This window comes from Pan troglodytes, chromosome 10, assembly GCF_028858775.2.
Source record: "Pan troglodytes isolate AG18354 chromosome 10, NHGRI_mPanTro3-v2.0_pri, whole genome shotgun sequence".
Lineage (NCBI taxonomy): Eukaryota > Metazoa > Chordata > Mammalia > Primates > Hominidae > Pan > Pan troglodytes.
Window position 1 is genome coordinate 108,145,567 of NC_072408.2, and position 23,657 is coordinate 108,169,223.

The following is a 23,657-nucleotide window of genomic DNA, read 5'->3' on the forward strand; positions in this document are numbered from 1 at the left end:
TGCCCTGCATTCAATAGACAACAAAAGGTTAATTGTTTGGGTGAGTGAATGAAAGTGACATAAACTAATGCATTAAATGACAGACTTCAAGATAATATTCATTAATTGCAACATTGGACTAAAAATAAAGGATGAAATTTAATAAGAACAAAGTGAATACTGTATTAAGCTTAGCTGCATAAGCTTAGTTTAGAGAGATAAAACATAAAGACTCACTGATTTTCATTACATGGACATTCAGTTTCAATCTTTGTCATGTTGTGGCTGCTCAAAAAAGTTCTGGAGATGGTAGTTCCATGTGTCTTATCAATCCATACCTGGAGGACTAAATTTTGTGGTGGTACTATATTTTCAAGAGAACTTTGGCAAAGTAGAATGTATCTGATGGAAAGTGACCAGCACAGTCCTAATGCTATACTTTAATCATTTAATATCATCCATCCCTAACCCCTCATCCCCCAGTGGTGGTTCCAGAGATAGGGAGGCTGATTTCCACTTAGTCCAAAATAGACATTTCAAATATTTTCAACAGTATAACAGTGGAATGGGCTATCTTCTACAGTTAGTGATTCGCTTGTCAAATAGCATACTAAAGAAGGACCAAGTTAGAAAAGAGTAATATTGTGGAAGCTTGACTAAGGTGCCACTATGTCTCTTCAGTGTGTGATTCTGTGAACTGTGGACATCTCTCATGAACAGAATCAGCACCTTTCAGATTGGTGTGCGTTCTTCATCAGTATCCTGTGACTTTCTTTCCACGGTAGCAATGAGTATTACCCAGCAGATCTGCAAGTTGCTCCAACCCAGGATCTACGGAGAAAAGGCAAAGGGATGGTGGCAGAGGAAATCGAAGAGGAACCTGCCGCAGGAGATGATGAAGAGTTGGAGGAAGAGGCAGTGCCCCAAGATGAATCCTCACAGAAGAAAAAGACGAGGAGAGCTGCAGCAAAGTAAGTTCACCATTGCTGAAAGATCACAGATCCACAGTTCTGGGAGGAACAGGAAGAGGTCTCTTACGGCTTTATACAAAATCAACTACTCAGATAATTATTTACGTAAGCACTACATCTTCCTGGGATTTTCTTTAACAGCCTAAAACTGTCAGGCTTCCAAGTTTTTTGGCTGATTACTTATTAGTTTTTTCTTGGTTAGCTACATAATGTTAGATTGGGGGACTTTTGAGAGTCATCTAATTGTAGCTCCTTTTTATAGATGAGAACTTTGGGACCTGGAGTGTTTGGATATTCTTTTGACCTTTGTCGTGCACTTTCCCAGCGTGAGGGTATTGTGTTTGCATGCTAGGGGAACATGTAATGGAACATCCTTTTTCTTAAAAATAAGCATGTTAGCACTTTTTTTTGCCTTCCACCCACCTTCCCCACCATCCTGTTAGCACTTTTCTCTGCCTTTTAACTTGCCTTCTACTGGTTACTTTTTTCTCATGCTGTTGTTATACTCTCTTTCTTATTCTCTTAGTTGTTCATTTACCTAAATTGTTAGAAACCTAAAAGAAGAAGTGATCATGCTTTTAGAAGTTACTTCAGCTTACTTGATGATTGTCTGAATTGAGTGTCTCAGGTCCACTGGATTGGTACAAATGTTATTTTAACACTTTAGATCTCAATCTGATATGCCCACTTGTTGCGTATTTCCCCTGAGCCATTTATTAGTTCCTCCATTCAACAACTGTATTGAGTACCCTTTGCTAAGTGCTGGTGTGCAGAGATGAATTGTACAGAGCCACTGCAATGCAGGAGTCATAGTCAATCCTGCCTGGGTGAAATATTTTTATAGGAGAAATATTTTTAAAGAAGTTATTGCTGCACAGTAAGGAATTCCAGGCGTGGTGGCTCACACCTGTAATCCCAGCACTTCGGGAGGCCGAGGTGGGTGGATCACTTGAGGTTAGGAGTTTGAGACCAGCCTGGCCAACATGGTAAAACGCTGTCTCTACTGAAAATATAAAAATTAGTCAGGCATGGTGGTGCATGCCTGTAATCCCAGCTACTTGGGAGGCTGAGGTAAGAGAATCACTTGAACCCAGGAGGCAGAGGTTGCTGTGAGCCGAGGTTGTGCCACTGCACTCCAGCCTGGGCCACAGATTGAGACTCCATCTTGAAAAAAAAAAAAAAAAAAAGACCCAGGGAAGGCCCTCTGATGCTGAAAGATGAAAATTTGCCAGACAGCTAGAACCAAGAAAGTCTTGTCCACTAACAGAAGTAGTGTATGAAGCACAGGGGCAGGAAAGATTATGGCCAGCCTTCATGTCACTATACAATACTCTCCCCTTATCCATGGTTTCACTTCCCATGATTTCAGTTTCCCATGCTCAACCACAGTCTGAAGATATTCAGATATATTTCTTCTTCCTTCTTGGTGAGCAACAGCCATTGGTTGCCTTAACCTGGACCTCTGTTGCCTGACATCTGTATTTACATTATATGAAAGTGAGGGAGAATATATTCTACTACTTTCCTGTCTGCCACATAGAACCTAGACAAGGAATAATTCCAAAAATCATCTGAGTTCAATTTTGGAATATTTTACTAGTTTGGTTACTTTCTAATTTTTGTTCAATTTAAACCATTCTGAGCACACACTGAATGATGTTTTGGTGTGGAGAACCTGAATTTTAGGGACAGATCTGCCCAAAATATGGGATTTCTGGAGAATAATTTCCTAAATGTAAATAACTAAGCCTTGTTTATATAATAGTGAAACTATAGGCGGGGTGTTTGAAGTTCTAGTCAGAATAAAATTGTAGATGTCAGTTTAAGAAAATGATCTCAATTCTTTAATTCTGTAACACTCTCTGTTTTGTTTTTGTTTAGGCAATTAATTGCTCATTTGCAAGTTTTCTCTAAATTTTCAAATCCACGGGCCTTATATCTGGAATCCAAACTATATGAGTTATATCTTCAGGTCAGTAAAATAAACTCTTGGCATTATAATTCTTTGTGAACTTTTCTCTATCATTTTCTTTGTCAGAGTAGCTTAGATTTTCAATAATTGCTGAATAGGGCCCATGTCTACATTTTAAGTATTAAAGCCTTTTTTTTTTTAAATTAATAGACATATTTTCTGTTATCTTGAGAAACAATTTTAGTACTAACAGCTGATTTTGAAGGCATTTTGGGTGACTAAACGTTGATTGGCTGTGTTAACAGTGAGAATAGCAAAGCGTGAATTATATCATGGAAATTAGCTTTTAGAAGGGAGTAGGGTTTATACAAAAAAACAAGTGACTACTTTTCCCTTCTAGTTTAGTCAGACTTCATAGAGGACTGGGATTTCAGGATCTGTTGTAGTCCATTGCAGTCATAATTACGTGGCCCTGAATTTCAGATAAGCTTGCAGAAAAAAATTAATATCAGAAATGAAGTAAACATTGGATGTCATTCTAAGCCATCTGGGGAAACAAAATTTTCATTTTTCATTTGGATGTTTCTTCTGGCATCTTATTGACTATCGTTACCTTCATAGGATAAGAGATTTTCCTTAGTACATGACCAGCCTAGTTGGCTTAAATCCAGATTCACATAGAGAATTGGCCTCACCAGGCCGCACACAGTAGCTCACGCCTGTAATCCCAGCACTTTGGGAGGCCAAGGCGGGCAGATCACCTGAGCTCAGGAGTTCGAGACCAGCCTGGGTAACATGGTGAAACTGCGTCTCTACCAAAAACAAAAAAATTAGCTAGGTGTGGTGGTGGGTGCCTGTGGTTCCAGCTTCTCGGGAGGCTGAGGCAGGAGAATCGTTTGAACCCAGGAGGCAGAGGTTGCAGTGAGTCGAGATCGTATCACTGCACTCCAGCCTGGAAAACAGAGCAAGACTCTGTTTGAGAAAAAAAAAAGAGAGAGAGAGGATTGGCCTCACCCAAAAGCTGGTAGACCCCAGGGTATGACTGTGGGATGCAGGTGTCAGAGAGTTTTGTTTCCATTTTTACTTTGCACGTATTCTGTTCATCTTTTTTTACTTCCAGGAAAATGTGAAGCTGTTCTTAGCAATCAGGTTTAGGTCTTGTGTAAAAATTTAGAATTTTTCAAATCTCATTTAGCAAATAACCACAAGTAAATTGCTATCCTATGGTATATGTATATATGACTTCATTAATTCTGTAAAATACCGTTCTTAGTTGTTGCTACACCAAGATCAAATGGTGCAAAAAATAACCTTGGATTGCATAATGACATATAAACATCCTCATGTCCTCCCTTACAGGTAAGTTACTTGAAGCTTAAAGAACTGTTATTTCTTCAGCTGATTTTTATATTTCTGCCTAAGAGCCTCTTCTAGAATAATTTATTAAAGGCCTAGAAAGTTTCCCTTTTTTCTGAGGTCATCGTATTTCCAAGCAAGAAATGAAAACGAGTAGTATATTTGTTGGGTTGTTCTCCATGATACTAAAATAGAGAATGTTAATTTTAAAACTGTGTTGTAAATATTATGTCATTTTCCTCTTCTTATTAATATAATGCCATAGAATCTTGGTGGTTACTTAGAGAATCAAAGTCACTCTAAGAACTGAGGAAAGCTTTTTGTATCATGCTTTTTTAAACAGCTGAGTTATGGACAGAATCTAATCTTTTCTAATCCATTATACCTTTTGAAATGTACAAATCTGTCATTTTAGGAGATTTTTTTGAGGATTTTCCTTTATGGATATCAACCATAATATGTACTATATACCTTATTTTAGTTATTACTCTGTGTACATATTTCACTCTTTCATTATTCAAAAGCACTGTTGATAAAGTGGTGATTTGTGCTGTTCTCTGTTTTTAAAGGGAAAACTTACAAAGGTTGCTTGAAGACAGAAGTTTTAAGGAAGAGATAGTGCATTTTAGCATTTCAGAAGATAATGCTGTAGTGAAAACAGCCCACCGAGCAGATCTATTTCCTATTCTGATGAGGTATTTATGCTGTTCAAACACTGATTTTTAAAAAGTTAATAACAAACACAATTGTGAGTACAGTATTATGGTTCTTTCAACAATTGTAATAGAAAATTTCATTTTCTATTTTCTTTTGATTGCATTTTCTTTGGAGATGGGGTCTTGCTCTGTCACCCAGGCTGGAGTGCAGTGGCATGATCACAGCTCATTGCAGCCTAGACCTCCCAGGCTCAAGTGATGCTCCCACCTTGGCCTCCCAACGTGCTAAGATTACAAATGTGAGCCATCACCGCCAGCTGCTTTTTTTTTGAATTGTACCTTTGGGAGAAGTCAAATTGTTATGGAGACTAAATTTTGTTCCTAACATAAAGAAAGATCTTTATTTATTTTTTTTTTTTTAGAGGGAGTCTCACTCTGTCACCCAGGCTGGAGTGCAGTGGTGTGATCTCAGCTCACTGCAACCTCCGCCTTCCCAGGTTCAAGCTATTCTTGTGCCTCAGCCTCCTGAGTAGCTGGGATCACAAGCGTGTGCCACCATGCCTGGCTAATTTTTGTATTTTTAGTAGAGAAAGAGTTTCACCATGTTGGCCAGGCTGGTCTCGAACTCCTGACCTCAGGCGATCCACCCGCCTCTGCCTCCCAAAGTGCTGGGATTACAGGCGTGAGCCACCGCGCCTGGCCCCTAATATAAAGAAGATCTTACCATAGTATAATTGTGATAATAATATAATTAAATTTAATATTTTCCTAAATTTTACTGTTGAGATACAGTAGAAATATTTCACTCTGTTGTCCAAATATCATGTGATATTTAATGATGTTATTATTCCTTTAATTATAAATGGTAGAGCAAAAAGATGATCCATAAATAATACAAAGTTTATATATGCTGGGTATAAAGAAAAATGAAGCTTAAATCTTTCATCTCACCAGCTCTGGAATGATGAGAATTGGAAAGATCATGGGATTGGGATTTAACAGGTTTGCTTTTGGTCCCGCCCTGTACTGTGTAGTTCTATCAGATAGAGAAAGTCTTTTAGATCCACTGGGCTTCTGTTTCCTTAATAGGAGCTGGTTCAGATATGCTCAGGGACTCTGCTAGCACTTATCTAATGGCTCTGTTTAGTTCCATTTGTAGCCAGCATTAAGATTCCATTTATAGCAAGCTTTAAGAACTTTACTATAATAGACATAAAAATATTTGAGGGAGTGAATAAGTGAATATACAAAATTACAGTTATTGGTGGATTACAGAAACAATAAAAATAGAAAGCAGAAATCATCTTATATCCAAACACTCAAAAATAACTACTATCAACTTTATAATCTCAAAAACAATAGTAAATAGGAAACATCTGCAATACTTGTATATTTTAAATTTCTAAGAGTAAAAAGCAGATGGTTGTATGAAGTCCAGAGTAGTTGAATACAAGCTACCAAAAAACATCTAAATAATACACCCATACAAGTTTTTGAAAGAAAATTGAGATGATATTTTATAAAATGTTTTATAACCTTTTTTCACTTAATATTTTACAAGAATTTTCTTAGATCATGAAATGTTTCAAAATGTGATTCTTCATCATATAGACAAGCTGTCATTTACTTGTGTTGAGCATTTTGCCTGTCTGTAGTTTTTGTTGTTTATTTTGGTTTTTTTGCAAAATAGAAAATCTTACATTGAATACCTATAAATCTTATTCGATTGATGGATTAGAATAGATTCTTGATAGGAAAATTGATGAAAATTTTAAAACTTTTTGGTGTATATTACCAAATTGTTGTTCAGAACTACTTCTTTCCAACCATAAGTTTGAACCACTTTATATTCCTACCAGCAGTAGGATGCCTGTTTCACACCATTCCAACACTAGGGTGTTTGTTGTTATTATTTTTTGATTGTTTTAATTCTTGCTAATTTGTCAGTGATAAATGATATCATGTTGTATGACTTCACATATTTTAGATTTACTAGTGAAGATGAATTGTTTTAAAAGATTATGGGTCATTTGTGTTTATTTTCTCATGAAAATTTTTTTTAATGTCTGACAACTTCTATTTTCTAAAACCAGGTAAATAATATTCCTCTCTGTTTTCTTCTCATTCTGTTTGTTTTAATTTGATTATTTTATTCATCTGGAATTTATTTTGATGTATGAAATGAAGTAAGGATTAAACCTAATTTCTTTCCAAATAATGTTACCCAATTGTCGCAAGACCATTTCATTTAAAAAATCCAGACTTTCAGCTGGACGCCCCCTGGTGGCTTACGCATGTAATCCCAGCTCTTTGGGAGGCGGAGGTGGATGGATCTCGAGGTCAGGAGTTGGAGACCAGCCTGACCAACATGGTGAAACCCCATCTCTACTAAAAATACCGAAATAAGCTGGGCGTGGTGGCGCGTGCCTGTAATCCCAGCTATTTGGGAGGCTGAGGCAGGAGAATCACTTGAACCCGGGAGGCGGAGGTTGCAGTGAGCCGAGATCGCGCCACTGTACTCCAGCCTGGGTGACAGAGCGAGACTCTGTCTCAAAAAAAAAAAAAATAATAATAATAATAAATAAATAAATAATAATTTTTTTTAAAAAGTCTAAACTTTCTCTACTGATTTGAGAGCCACATTTATTTATTTATTTCAGAGACGAGGTCTCTCTCTGTCACCCAGGCTGGAAGGCAGTGGTGCCAGCACAGCTCACTGCAGCCTCGATCTCCTGGGCTCGAGTGATCCCCCCGCCTCAGCTCCCCAAGTACCTGGGACTACAGGCACGTGCCAAAACGCCCAGTTAATTTTTGTATTTTTTTGTAGAAATGGAGTTTCACCGGCTGAAAATTTTTGTATTTTTTTGTAGAGATGTTGTCCCGGCTGGTCTCAAAACTCCTGAGCTCAGGCTGTCCACCCACCTTGGCTTCGCAAAGTGCTATGATTACACACATGAGCCACCACGTCCAGCCAGAGTGCCACTTTTAATATGCACTAAATATCCATGTATAATTGACTCTTCAGTTGGCTTTTGCTGGTTTTACATTAATCTGCCTTGTTCCAATTCTGCACTGGTTTGTTTATAATAACAATCACAAATCTCATTAGTCCTTTCTTTCCAAAATATTTTGTTTTTTTTCTAGAATCTAGATGAACATTTACTTTGATTTTCCCAAAGTAATTTCCCCTTTTGATTTGAGGAGAAGTTGCATCAGTATTTATATTCATTTATTCAAATCATTCCTTTTTTGTAGTCTTTCAATAAAGTGTTTTCATTTTATAACTACGTTTTGTTCTTGTAGAGGGAATTTTCCATTTTATATTTTCTAGCTTATTTTTGCTACATAACTAATTATATATAAAAGCTATTGATTTTTGTGTTATTTAGCCATCCACATGACAAAACTTTTATTAGTTTTAGTAGTTTTCATTGGGTTTTCTTGTATTTTCTCTATTAAAAAAATCATAAATGGTAATAACAGTCACAGATTATGTTAGTCCCCTCTTTACAAACCTTTTGACATCTCATTTTACTCAGAATATAATAGAAAGTCCTTACTGCTACCTACAGGGCTTGATATGGTGGCTTCAAATGATATCTGTAACCATATTTCTTCCTGTTTACCACCTCTCTCAGAACCCACTTTAAATTCTTTGCATTTGCTCATCCCCCTGCATAGAAGACATGCCAGCTGACATCTCATTCATTTGGTCTCATCTCAAATGCGTCCTTATCAGCGATGCCTTCTTCAAGTAGTTTGAGCCTCTGCTGCTGGCCAAAAGTTTTTTATGCTACTACTACTAAGACATTATCTTTTTTCACTGTGTTGACATTTGTACTGACAAGGCAAAAACAATGGTGGGTAAAACTCCTAGTACCCTAGCACATGAATCAAGACGGTGGCACCAAATTCTACTAGTCATTCTTCATTGCCACATACTTGGAGTTATTTAACAAACAAACACACTTGATGAATCTTGACCCTGAGTACATGTATGATAAAGTGGGAAGAATGCATAAAATACTTTTGCTGTGCATGGGCTGTCTCAATGAATGGCACCCGTGTGAGTATTTGATGTACAAGCTGAACTAGCTACTTTTCTTATTTGTAAGACATATACGCTAGGATTCTTTTCACAGGCATTTTCTTGAACATGAACGCAGTGAGCCTGCCACTTCAAGGAAAACAACTGTCAGCATTTATTTCCAATAACTAAATTCTAGCATTCAAGTGGAAATTAGGATTGGAGAAAACTTTTATCTGGTACTGTGAACCTGACATCTTCCCAATGCTTAAAGACTTTTCTGATGAGATGATTAGTGATATTAACAAATGTTAATAAACAAATTTCTTTTTTTGGTTTGCAGTGAAATGTGTCAACATTTGACATTTCTGCATAACTTAGTAAACCAATATTTTCCAAGTAACTGATGCATATAAATAGTATCATGTATGGGTAAAAGATTCATTCAAAGTGCAAGATAGATGGATTTTAGTGTAACAGAGTTCATCAAGTTTGTTGAACATATATTAAAATGATTATATTAACTTTTACCAGGAACGATTAATCTGTATTAATCTAGTAGATTTTACTAATGACTCTTTCTTGCATTTCCTGGGGCAATCCTTATTTGATTTCAGTGCAGCACTGGATACTATAGTTACAAATGTTGTATTTTATGTTTGTAAGCAAGATTGGCATGTAGTTTTATTTTCATTAACCCTTCTCAATATCATAATTATGCCACATTAATAAATGAGAAAAGACTGTTTCCCTCTTTCTCTCTGCTATGAAACTTCATAGCATAGAAATTATTTTTTTTCCTTGAAAGTTTAAAAAGCCCACTTGTAAACTGTATTAGCTTTGTGTTTTCCAATAAGTATCGGTCTCTGTGGGTTTTCTTCTCAAGTTCCTTTTATTTATTTATATTTATGTGTTTTTCCTGAAAATTAGCTTTTTCATTGAACTGTTTCCAGCTTCCTTATTTTACTTACAATTGTATTCTCTTATTTTATTTCCTTTTAATCTATATATTCTTATTTTCATTTTTTCTTGATTAGACTTACCTTTGATTTGCCTACTTTTTCTCCCATAACAAACCACCTTCTGGCCTTTGTCCTTCCTGCTTCCCTTAGCTTTGTTTTTTGTTGTGTTTTGTTTGAATTTTTGAATTTTTTTATAGAGACGTGGTCTCACTAAGTAGCCCAGGCTGGCTTTAAACTCCTGAGCTCAAGTGATCCTCTGGCCTCAGCCCCTCAGGTAGCTGGGACTACAGGCACGTAGCACTGCACCCAGCTCTCTTAGCCTTATTTTGTTGTTGACTTTTTTCATTGTCTGTGTTAAATAGCTAATTTCTGTTTTCATGTTTCTGTGTTTTATAATATATCCATTTAAATCTATTGAGTTGCTCTTCTAGCCTTTTAGGCAAATAAAACAACTCATATTTTAGAATTAATGTGCAAACAAATAATGTGCTTTTGCCTTTTCAGAATTTTGTATGGGCGAATGAAGAATAAGACTGGGAGTAAAACTCAGGGGAAATCTGCTTCAGGCACCCGCATGGCCATTGTCCTGCGGTTCCTGGCCGGGACCCAACCTGAGGAGATCCAGATATTCTTAGACCTGCTGTTTGAACCTGTGAAGCATTTCAAGAATGGTAACTATCAGCTACCTCTCACTCTAATACCTGTTGTCTGCGGTGGACTTCTCACATCTCAGGCTACATTTCCCATGCTCCTGGGCGTCTTTCTAACAGGGTTGTTCCTCCCAATCTTGATGGCAATCTTTTTGCTGAAGTGCAGCTCATTTTAAACTTCGATTAAATTGCGTGAAACTGACTGTTGGCCCTGTGGATTATCGGCACCCTTGTGTTAGAGCCCCTGATGAGAAATGTGTATTTTTATTGCATATTTAGGCCATTTGAAAAATGGTTATTACTTACCCATATAATACAAAGAATAGGTTTCTTCTAAGAAATTCAAAGCACACTGCAAATTAATCTTAATTGTTTGGCATTTATTCATTCCCTGAGTCATTCATCTATTCAGTAATGATTTATTGAATACCTCCTGTGCCCTGGACACTCTGTTAAGTTAAAAATAGAAAAGTACAATCTCTGCCCTCAACCTGATAGTTGAGATGAAATGAATGTGTCGTGTATACATTGAGCTAGAGTGCTCTGTGGTATGTTCTTTGGTATGCAGTGTCAGTAATTATTAATAACAGTAATGACTAACATGTATTGAGTGCTTACTTTATGCCAGATGTTATGACAGACCCATTTACTTATAACTCAGTTGGTCCTTCAGACAATCAACCACATGAGCTGTCATTACTTGATTATCCCCATTTTACACATGGGGAAACTTAGGCTTAGAAAGGTATTTCACCCATCGTAACTCAGATGAAAAGTGGTAGAGTTGGGATTCAAACTCAGACCTTTCTGGTTATGAAACCTCTGTTCCAGTCCCCAAATTGCTTTGCTTGAGGCCAAACATAGAGAATTATTTATAGGGTATTCTGTTGCATTTGTTTTTGTATTTTTTCTATGATAATAGGTCCAGCTGTTAACAGGTTTTTCATTCAGTATAATATTGCCCTGTAAAGGAGGTTGGCTCTGATGAATGCCAAAAAAAGTTTCTGTTCAATGTATAACTCCCAGTGTAGGAGGTAGGTATAGATGATACTCTTATGGATGGCCCGTTTGGGTGTATGAATCCATAAGCTCATGACCTCACATCAGATGGTTTGAAATAAAGGTCAAGCAATAACAATTCATATCTTTTTAGTAAATTTTGAAATTAATATGGCAGCAGCTGTTTATAAGGGACTCTGATTTTATTTACTAACTAGGATTTACAAGAGAAATAAAACTTGATTCTCAGCCTTCAAGGAACTTGTAATACAGAAAGTTACTTCTAGTGAAACTGCCAAACTCAGTACAGCTGAGTGAAACGGAAAGTAAGAAAAGTGTATAGAAAGTTACCAGATGGAGGGCCAGGCGCAGTGGCTCAGGCCAGTAATCCCAACACTTTGGGAGGCTGAGGTGGGTGGATCACCTGAGGTCAGTAGTTCGAGACCAGCCTGGCCAGCATGGTGAAACTCCAACTCTACTAAAAATACAAAAACCAGCCAGGTGTGGTGGTGGGCACCTATAATCCCAGCTACTTGGGAAGCTGAGGCAGGAGAACCGCTTGGACCCGGGAGGCAGAGATTGCAGTGAGCCGAGATCGCGCCAGTGCACTCCAGCCTGGGCGACAGAGTGAGACTCTGTCTCAAAAAAAAAAAAAAATTACCAGATGGAATAAGAAACTATTCATAACTCAGGTTTTGAGGGATGGTGTAAAGAAATTGGATGAGAATTAGGCTTAGAGACTTAGTTCTGTCGCAGATTTCTTACCCTCTATTTCCTTAGTTTCTTCTTCTCTAAAGTGGGGGTAGTTAAACCTGTCTTATGTCGCTCATTGAATATTTGGTAAGAGTCAAAAGGAGATAATATGTAAGAAAAATGCATTGTCATCTATAAATTACCATGACAGTAGAAAATACTGTATTATTAAGGGAAATGGAAATAAAACTACAATTATAAATAGTAACAAACTAACATGTTACCTTACATGACCTCTCGTCCTCTTTGTTTCACTAGGAGAGTGCCATTCTGCAGTCATTCAAGCAGTAGAAGACTTGGATTTGTCTAAAGTTCTTCCTTTAGGTCGTCAGCACGGTATCTTAAACAGCCTTGAGATAGTACTGAAAAACATTAGTCATCTGATCAGCGCATACCTGCCAAAGATTTTGCAGATACTGCTCTGTATGACAGCAACCGTATCACACATCCTTGACCAGCGAGAAAAGGTTAGAGATTCACTATAGATGCTTTCTTCTTGGGCTAATGGGTGTCTGTGTTGTCCTTGGGCATTGGGTTGGGCCTGGTTTACTAACACTCTCCCAAGTTAAATCCTTATACAACCCTTTGAAAGTATCTTCTTAAAACAGTCTTCCACATAGTGGGACTCTTTGCTGTTATAAATATTTACTTATAACCAGAAAATGCAAATTGTTTCAAGTGTATATTTTAAAAAGAGATGGATTAGTAGTGAGTGGGTTAGTTCTCTGTGTTTCTCAGGAATCCAAGTCAAGTGCTTGAGCTGATATTTCTTGGATTTTAATTCCAAGAGCCTAGAAGTATAAGGTATCTTCCAACTCTCATTTCTCCAGAATGGCTGGAGAATGAATAGACCATTGTTACCATCAGCCCTGTTATTTTGAAAGTTGCCTGGAAGTCTTTAAAAAGTAAATGCTTACCTACAATAAGTGCAGTGTTTTGAATAAATGTAAGTAGCAAGATGGAGCAAGACAAAGCAGCTGGCCAACTGCCAAAAGGTACTCAGGAAGTGTTTTCTAATTGTCTTCAAAACTATTTGTGTTGTGTTGAAATAGATCTGTGGACATGAGTGAACTCTTTGGAGTTTAGGGAAATAGTCCATAATGTCTTTTTTTTTTTTTTTTTTGAGATGGAGTCTCGCTCTGTTGCCTAGGCTGGAGTGCAGTGGCGTGATCCCGGCTCACTGGAACCTCCGCCTCCCAGGTTCAAGTGATTCTCCTGCCCCAGCTTCCCGAGCAGTCCTCAGCTGGGACTACAGGCGCCCACCATCACGCCCAGCTCATTTTTGTATTTTTAGTAGAGACGGGGTTTCACCATATTGGCCAGGCTGGTCTCGAACTCCTGACGTCAGGTGATCCACCTGCCTCGGCCTCCAAAAGTGCTGGGATTACAGGCATGAGTCACTGCGCCCAGCCTCATAATATCTTAGGGACTGAAGGCTTCTGGGAGAAAATGCAACTGGAAGTAGAGCTCCAGACTCAGATTTCTGCTGTTGACTCTCAGTTAATTCCAGATAGGCACAGTTTTAATTTGGCCAAAATTTATTTCATTTGATTTCTAGATATGCCCAGTGAACTGCCTGTCAAATATGATCATGATAAGTGAAAATTGACTGCCAAAATTTTAGGCTGCTGATTTGGGCTATGCATGGATGTGAATCTGTTTTAGTAATGAAATTATATTCTCTGATAACCAAGATGCAGAGATTTAGAACACTTCTTCCATTTTGGTAGGCACCATTTTGTTTTTCTCATTCTTTCATTCATTTCTTCAATAAATATTAATTGAGCCTCTACTATGTGTCAGCCACTGTACTAAGCACTGGGAATAGTCAACAAAGCACACAGACATTTATGTTCATTTATTTGTTCATTAAGTACTTATTGAGCACCTACTGTATGCCAGGCATTGTTCCGGGTAGGGAGTGAGACATGTGAGGACTCAGTACATGGGGAGAAAAAGAATAAATAAATAAATACACATAATTAAAATAATGTCAGAGGGAAGTATATTCTGAGAGGAAAATAAAATGAGGAGACCCTTCTGCAAGTCCCTGAGGCTCATTCTCTGTGTAGCTCTCTCCTGTCCAGTACTCTGCCCTGTGAGTTCTAGCTGCCTTTGCCTCCCCAAGTTGCCCAGCTCTGTCTCTTTATCTCAGGGTCACTGGACTCTGCCTGGACTCTTCCTGCCTGCACTGAGGCCTGAAAACTCTCCAGGCAGTAAGCTAGGGAAATCACAGGGCTCATTTCCATTGCTTTCCGCCTCTCAGGGATCACTGTTCTCTGCTGCCTGATGTCCAATGTCTGGAAATTATTGTTTATATATTTCGTTCACTTCCTTAGTTGCTTAAGAGAGGAGGGTAAATCCAGTCCCTTTTACTCCGTCTTGGTTGGAAGTGCAAAACCACTATAAAGGAGCAGGCAAAACAGTCCTCAGACTAACACAGGACTGGAAATAGCCTACATCCCCAACAGCCACAGTAGAAATCCCATAATACACAATGCACCAGGGGAGAGTCTTTGGAAGATGTTGCCTCTGTCATGGATCCAAATTAGCACTAGAATAGAGGCTGCTATGGGCTCACTTTAAAAGGTCAAACATTTTTCAAGTTTGATCCCAGAACAAAGCCCAAAATTTTAAATGATTTAAGTGAAAATAAATTTCACAATATCTGACATGCAGTCAAACATTACTAGGTGTACAAAGAAGGAGGAAAATTTTACCCATAATGAGGAGAAAAGGCAATCAATAAAAGCAGATCCAGAAATGACACAGATAATAGAATTAGACAAGGAGGCTGATGCCACCACTTTGGGAGGCCAAGGTGAGAGGATCACTGGAGGCCAGGAGTTTGAGACCAGCCTGGACAACATAGCAAGACCCCATTTTTGCAAAAAAGTAAAAAATTAGCCAGGTGCGGTAGTGCACACCTGTACTCAGGAGGCTAAAGTGAGAGGATCACTTGATCCCAGGAGATTGAGGCTGTAGTAGGCCAAGATCACACCACTGCATTCCAGCATGGGCAACAGAGTGAGACTCTGCCTCTTAAAAAAAAAAAAAAAGAAAGAAAAAAAAAGGGACATTAAAATAGTTATTATAAAAACACTCCATATATTAGAGAAAGTAGAAGAAATCATGAGCATGTTAAGGAGAGACATGGAAGATGTGCAAAATTTAATGTAAGACGAGGAAATATAATAGAAAGTGATCAGTGTAGGGGTGGATAGGTGCTGCATTTACTAGGATGGTGAGGGTCCTCTATAAAAAGGTGATCTTTGAGCTTACACCTCACCATGAGAAGAACATTTCAGGCAAAGAAAATGACTAGTGCAAAATCCCTGGTTGGGAATGGTCTTGACATGTTGTAAGAATAGATGAGGCTGTGGTGGCTAGAGCACCAGGAGCAGGAAGAGTCATGTAAGGTGAGGATGAAGAGGTAGGTCGTAGGGGCTCTGTAGGACTTTGTAGGCTATGATGAGGGGGTGAATTTACTTCTAAGGATAATGGAAACTGCTGAGAAGCTCGAAGCAGGTGAGTGATAAGGACTGTGTAGTGTTTTAAAAATATTGCTTTGGTTGCTTTTTGGAAAAGGGACTATAGGAGACCAAGAATGGAAGCAGAAAAGAGGTCTTAGAAAGTTCTTTCTCTGTTATATGAGAGTGTAATAAGGGCCATGGGAAGAATCAGGTGAGAACCTGTTTATGCTTTGTAGCAAGTGATAGTGACTTTGTCTGTATATGAATATATTAAATTGTGAAAGGTTTGCCTGTGTAGTGCCTTCACATTTTTGGTTAACTTAGGAGTTACTTAGTAATGCAGCCTCACTCCCAAGTCAATAATCAGTAACTCAAAGGATAATTTATGCAGTTTCACAGTTCATTAGTTAATGAGATTTTAAGCTTGTTGACAGATAGGAGCTTTCTTATATTTTCCTTTGAAATTCTTGGACCCATCCAAGGAATTCCTTAAAGTGAATTATTGCACAGTAGTTTTGCTTAAGTGAGTTAAAGTTCTACATTTATGTGCTTGAGCTCAGTTATATATTTACTTTTTTGTGTCTTTCCTTTAGGGCATTGATCGGCATTGAAAGATACTTGAAAATTGTTGGTTTTGAGGTTTTTTTGTACATTTAAGCAACAGTGTAACTTGTAAACATACACAAACTCAGTCATATTGACTGTTCCTCTAGGAATTAAATTCTATGATTGCTCATTTTCAGGATTTTTCTCTAGTTTATTCAACAATTATTGAGTAAATTGGGCAGCTGGCACTTTAGTTACAGAAATGAATAGAACATGCAGATTGTACCCAATGGGAAGGGTGGTTGGTGGGAATGGGAGATGGATGGGGAGTGTCTATTTGATACCATGTTTGCAGTTGTGAGCTTCATATTTGCTCCAGATACTATGTTTTTTCAAATATCAGGGATAATTTTTATCTTTCACTAAACTTGATGTAGCTGATGAAAATATTGCTAGTAGAATTGAAGCAGAGCAGAATGACTTGTAACTACATCACCTTGTGCTTGCTTACCTGTCATTTCCTTTGTAACTTGTATAAGATAATAAGCTGAAAGTAGACCATATGTGAGATACCGTGATTCCTGAGGCTTGCTCACCAAACTAATGACATCCTTGTTCATATTTACTTGAATTTAAAATGTGCTGTATCAGATTCAAATACCTCTGTCTGTCAGATTATCAGATTTTCATGATAAGTAATTTTCCTATTAGTTTTCTTCATGTTATCTTGGCCATAAGACTTGATATTCACTATATGAGAGCATTTGTGTTGTCTTTAAAATTGCAAGGTGGCTTTTAGGTTTTAATGTAGGTAATTAAGGTGATATATAAAAATAAATTATCACTTGTATGTCTAGAGCCCACAGTTTACTAATCAAGTGGGAAAACAATTAGGGGTTGAATCTTCTCCCATTTGTTTTGTTTTTTTTTAACATTCTGTGCTAGGGAAAAATCCCTTTGAGGCCCTTGTCTTTCCTCTGCTTGGCCTAAAGCTCTTCATTCTTTAATACCCAGTAGAAATCTGCCTATTCCATGAAGCTCTATCCTGAAATTTGTAGTAATTCCTCCTACTGAAATATCTTTGGGCTGGGTGCGGTGGCTCACACCTGCAATCCCAGCACTTTGGGAGTCCGAGGCGGGCAGATCACCTGAGATGGGGAGTTCGAGACCAGCCTGACCAACATGGAGAAACCCCGTCTCTACTGAAAATACAAAATGAACGGGGCGTGGTGGTGCATGCCTGTAATCCCAGCTACTCGGGAGGCTGAGGCAGGAGAATCACTTGAACCCAGGAGGTGGAGGTTGCGGTGAGCCCAGATTGTGCCATTGCACTCCAACCTGGGCAACAAGAGCGAAGCTCCATCTCAAAAAGAAAAAAAAGAAATGTCTTTCGCATTTTCAGTCTCTCACATACATTCAATAAATTTGCCTTTAATAAGATTTTCAGTTGAATTGAGGTCAGGACCTCAATTCATACTAATGGCATGCCACTGGAGCCATTAGTAGGGACTCAATAAATTGTCCTACTCTGAGCCTGAACAAATTGGCTGCGTATTTGTGATTTTATAACTCACAGCGAAGGAGATGCCAGTGGAAGTAGCAATATTTGTTATTTTAAAGGTTTGCTTTTATTTCACACTCATTCCAGCCTCTATGCCTCTAAACAGACAAATCGTATTTCTTTCTAAATTGCATTTTTCTTTGAACTATGTATGTTGAGATCTTCCTATCCCTTGACTCAGTCACATCATCCTCTTGCTGTACAAAGTATTTCACTGTATGGAAAAATCATAAATTCCTTAACTAGTCCCCTAGACTAATTTTAACAAGAATAATTTATAACTTCTAGTCTTAAAAAAGTAAAATATTAAGTATGGAAATAAATAGAAAAATGGCTTTTATTTGAAATGAAGATTTAATTTTTTTCCCCCTAATATAAGGCATTATGTTGGGAAAAAAATTTTAAAAAAAAGTTTTGCTTTGTTTAGAATGTTCTGTTCATGGGAAGAAATCAGGATTTTACTTGAATGAAAAAGTAAAACAATACAGAATACAAAACAACTATTCCAGTTGTAATATTTTTTCTTAAGGATAACTAGTGTGACTACTAGGCAGTGATATTGTTTTAAGACTCTGCTTTCTTTTCTTGTTCAATGAGAAAAGTAAGACAGTTTGCTTGGTTGGTGTTCCCATGTAAATCAAGTCAGCAGATTTAGTAACAGGATTTCCAGTTTGATTCTTAGCCACCTGAGCAAGAGTGCCTCTCTGAGGAATCAGGGATAAAAATGATACATATGTATTTTTTGAACAGAAGATCTTTGTTTTACAGATACAGCTGAGATTTATTAATCCATTGAAAAATTTAAGACGTCTTGGAATCAAAATGGTAACTGATATCTTTTTGGACTGGGAATCATATCAGTTTAGAACAGAAGAAATTGATGCTGTGTTTCATGGTGCAGTTTGGCCCCAGGTAAACCTCAATTTCTACATCTGCCTATGTACCTTCTGCTTTTTCCTTTATTACTAACTCACCAACATAGCTACCACCCAGACATGAATGCTTACCTGGGTCTTTCCTTTTACATCGAGCCCTTCTTTCTGGAAGTTTTTAGAACACTTTTCTTTGCCTTCACTACCACCTAAAACTCAAGAGTTAGTTTCTGCTATACCATGGCATTTACACTTAAGGCTCGGTTGAATATGAATGTGTCTCTTAAGCAACTGTAACATAACTGTTTTTTTGAGATAGAGTCTTGCTTACTGCAACCTCTGCCTCCTGGATTCAAGAAAGAGATTCTCCTGCCTCAGCCTCCCAAGTAGCTGGGATTACAGCCATGCACCACAATGTCCAGCTAATTTTTGTATTTTTAGTCGAGATGGAGTTTCGCCATGTTGGCCAGGCTGGTCTTGAACTCCTGACCTCAGGTGATCCGCCTGCCTCGGCCTCCCAAAGTGCTGGGATTACAGGCGTGAGCCACTGTGCCCGGCCTGTAACATGACTTTTATAGCACCTCACATAGCGTTGCCTCTGGCTTTGGACAAGTGTGAGGGAAAACACTCAGGTGTTTTTATTACATACTTCCTATTTTGATTTCTCTGGTTGTAACCCCTTGGTGATGGTAACTGGTATAGGTATAGACTGAAGGAGAGATTTGATTTTAGGAAATGTTTCTAGGTGTTTGAGGTCCCAGTCATTTCCAACACTCTGAAACCTAAAATACCATTTCCTTTCAGGCATCTAGCACTTCCATGCATCACCTTTGCCATTTTTCCTATGTAGATGTTCTTTTGGATCTCTTTATACTTTTTCTTATTGTGTCATTTGGATGTTCATCTCTGTCCCTTGTCTTTTTCATCCTGTGCTGTGATTTCTGTACTTGTTAGTTATTTGTGGTTTTTCTATAATTTGGTATATGTATTTGGTATTCTGTTTTTTACTTTGTCTCCTAGATCAGCAGGCTTGGATCTGAGAGTCAATATTCTCCTACTCCTCTGCTGAAACTGATCAGTATCTGGAGCAGAAACGCAAGGTATAACCTTTCTTTTTTCCTTTAAAAAGGGCAGTGTTTTAGATGAATCTGGTTAAAGCAGTCCAGGAAACTAATAGTGTAATTTATGGTCTTTCCATACAGTGAACTACTTATGGTACGGTTAGAGAATGAGGCAGCTGAGTAAAAGCAAGGAAAGATCTCAAAATACATAGTTTAAAGAAAAATGTAGCCATGCACAGTGGCTCACGCCTGTAATCCCAGCACTTTGGGAGGCAGAGGCAGGATTGCTTGACCTCAGGAGTTCGAGACCAGTCTGGACAACGTAGTGAGGGCTTGTCTCTACTGAAAATCAAAAAATTGGCTGGGCCTGTGGCGCATGCCTTTAGTTCCAGCTACTTGGAGGCTGAGGTGGGAGGATTGCTTGAGCCGACAAAGTTGAGGCTACAATGAGCCATGATCATGCCACTGCATTCTAGCCTGGGTGAAAGCGAGACCCTGTCTCAAAAAAAAAAAAAAAGATAAAAAGATAAATTGCTAGACAGTATATATAGTGTGATCCAGGAAGGTATGTGTCTATGTGTATAAATATGAAGTGAAATAGAAACTGTCCAGAAGGACACATGAGAACTGTTAACAATGTGGCCATAGCACGTGGAGGTTTGGGTAGACCAGAGCAGGGAGAGGAGACTTTTCATAATACATCCTTTGGACTGTTTGAATTTTTTATAATAATTAAACAGGAAAAATAGGTAAAATAACATCTTGCAAAGTAATGAAAATTTTAGAGTACGTATTACAGCTAAAACTAATACTTTTTAATAATTTTTACAGTTTGATTAAAACTTGAAAATTTTAAGTATTAGAATTGATAGAGATGTTCTTCCAATATATGTAATAATTATGTCAGCAGTTTGATTTGGCCTGGCAAAGGGAGAAACAGAATGTGAAACACACCAGATAGTTATATCATCACATAAATATTATCATTTTCTGCATGCTTGCTTAAAAATAAATGCTGACTTGTGATTGGCATTCTGTGTCTTTCTCCCAGTTCCCACTGAAAATCAGGAAAACCTCACAAGCTTTCTAGATTTTCTAGACCATTGTCTTCTTTGTGAAACTCCATCTAAATGTACATTCAGCTCTCATGGTCAGAAAAGGTTTTATTATTGATTCAGTGATGTTAAAATCATAGTCTTGGTTTTTACAAGATTGGAATCATACTGTACTGGCTTTTGATTTTGTTTTTTTCATGTATCTTTATGTCATGAACATTTCTTCATGTTACTAGTCTTCAGAAACAAACCAAAAACCGTGACATTGTCTTCCTCAGGAAAACTTGTTTATTTTACTAATAGTATGTTCTCTACATTTATTCCCCAATTTGACACAGCAATTTTATATCTTTATCATTGGACATTTGTAAGCGACACTTCATAGGCTTACTTGAGAAATGCTGTATAGTTTTGTCATTTCTATGCAAATAAGCCATGAAGGACTTTCATCCAGGAAGACTTTACAATAGAGATTCATTTTTATATTCATTGGGTCCTTATTGAAGTTATTGAGCCACATTGTTGGATGCCACTTCATTCTTTTCTGCAATTTCTCATTTTTTGGTTGGGTAAATAGAAGCCATATAGCAATGGAAGAGTTAGGCAGCAGAACCTTTTTTTCCCTTTTATACTTAACACTCACCTGAAGAAATCTATAAAAGTGTTGACTTCCCTTGGAATCCACATAGCAATAGATATGCATATGAAGTTGTGTGTGGAAGAATTAATGAATGAATATTTCAGAACCCCTTCAATGGGAATGTTACTTTTTAATTAAAAAAATTTAGATTTTGAAGTGTAGTTGCAGTTTACATAGTGTCAATCAGAAATTAAAACAGATTTTTCATCTATAGAGAATTCTAGCATTTTACTAGCTTATAAGTAAGTTTAAATTTTCTCAGAAATAGCTGAACTCAGGACAGCAAAAACTTACTAATTAGGGTGAACATGTACTTTTTTGTCCAAACTGAAAAACTCCTGAGGTTGAAAAGAGTTGTAATAAGTAAGTCAAAACAGCCAATGTAAGCTGGGACTGTCCCAGACCCCTCTCTTAGCTGCTCTGGTTCTAGTTACCACAGCCCCAGCATAGCAGTCTCTTCTTCCTGCATGCTCTTTCCAGCTCTGTAAGGCCCTGTCATCACATACTGCCTTTGTTGTATTCATCTATCTTCATAACGTATTATCCACAGCTCCTTCAGGGCAAAGACCATGTCTCATTTATTACTCCACAGAGGGTTACACATCTCCATCCATGTGTAGCTGATGATCATTGCATGTTGTCTGAGTGATTGGAATTGCTGATTGAGCCATTCACGTTAGCATGTAGCATGCTCATTGTACTGTGGCAGCAAGTTACGTTGGTCAAGGGAAAACGGTTTGGTCACTGGGAAGTTGCATTGTATCTGAATGGGCTCTTGCTAGGACTTTACTCGCAGTTGAAAGCAGTTCCCTTCCCTTTTCTGCTAGAAAAATTTTAAGACGACAAAACAACAGTGGTTAAGAGCACAGTTTCTGAAGCCTCACTAACCTAGCTTCAAATCCTAGCACCACTGTGCGTTCTTTTGGTCAAGTTTGCCTCTGAGCCTCAGTTTCATCACCTGTAAAATGGATATAATAACAGACCTACTTCATTGATAATAGAGATGATAATATATAATATAGTGTCTTGTGTAGAGCCTACCCGTACCATGCACAGTATTTGTTGGACTGAAAGATGTATGAATATAACCTCTTAGAACTTTTCTGTCAGTTTGTCAATGCTAAGTATGTTAAAGAGCTCAAGCTCTTTTGTTTTTTTTCCAGTGATGATAAATTGAAAAAGGCAAACTATCTGAATTGTTTCTGTTTGACCTTCCTAGTAATTGTTAGGATTGCATTTCTGACGGAATCAACTGCCGGTTTACCCTTGGCTGGAAAGCCTTTGTCTCTCTGCCCTTGTTGGTGCATTTGCATCAGGAAGGATATTTATAACTTTCATGTGAGTCTTTCATTATTGGGGATGGATTCATCCCTGTCTCCCAACATTGAATGTTCCATATCCTAATCAATAAACGTTTGTTTGGTCTGTACTCCTAACTCCTATGTTCTAGTACATAGGGTTTTATGTGAGTGTATAAACATTCACATTCTTGAAAGCTTATAATTGAAAAGTAGTTTGTTTTCAGTAAGTCTCTTTTAGAAAGAGCTTAGACATTGGAATTAGATTGTGATTCAAATCTCAGCTCTATTATTAGCTCAGTGGCTTCGGACAAATCTGTTTTTTCATCTGTAATGTAGGGATAATGATACGACCACATAGAAACGTTGTGAGAATTAAATGAGAAATATATATAAAGTGCCTAAGTAATATGTTTGTAAGGTAATACTTAGAATTATTATCCATCAAATTTTAGATTTAAACTAATTCCCCTTTGAATAATCTTATTAATGTTGAATATTTGTTAAACTCACGGTGAAAATTCATATGGACATGTTTTTAGAAGTGAACATATTGAGAATAAGATGATTACCACGATGTTTTTTCTTCCAGATATTTCCCTTTGCTGGCTAAACAGAAGCCTGGGCACCCAGAATGTGATATCCTGACCAATGTTTTTGCAATTCTCTCAGCGAAGAATCTTTCTGATGCCACAGCCAGTATTGTAATGGACATAGTTGATGACCTTCTTAACCTTCCAGATTTCGAGCCTACAGAAACAGTTTTGAACTTGCTGGTAACTGGATGTGTATACCCTGGCATAGCAGAAAACATCGGTGGTATGTATGCTGACAAAGCAGATAATTCTTAGACTTCTGCTGTAGCATTTGTTTCCTTAGAAGAGAA

General features: G+C 37.7%; 1 protein-coding gene across 2 annotated transcripts in view; it reads left to right on the forward strand.

Moving 5' to 3' along the window:
* Window positions 1-23,657, forward strand: part of UTP20 (UTP20 small subunit processome component) — a 107,887-nt gene that overhangs the window by 36,506 nt on the left and 47,724 nt on the right. For both annotated transcript variants that reach the window (XM_016924041.4, XM_016924043.4), the window contains 9 exons: window positions 765-950; window positions 2,832-2,922; window positions 4,136-4,221; window positions 4,788-4,913; window positions 10,368-10,534; window positions 12,524-12,732; window positions 18,614-18,757; window positions 19,738-19,817; window positions 23,364-23,590. In XM_016924041.4, the coding sequence (XP_016779530.4) occupies window positions 765-950; window positions 2,832-2,922; window positions 4,136-4,221; window positions 4,788-4,913; window positions 10,368-10,534; window positions 12,524-12,732; window positions 18,614-18,757; window positions 19,738-19,817; window positions 23,364-23,590 (1,316 nt within the window). The remainder of the gene's footprint in view (window positions 1-764; window positions 951-2,831; window positions 2,923-4,135; window positions 4,222-4,787; window positions 4,914-10,367; window positions 10,535-12,523; window positions 12,733-18,613; window positions 18,758-19,737; window positions 19,818-23,363; window positions 23,591-23,657) is intronic.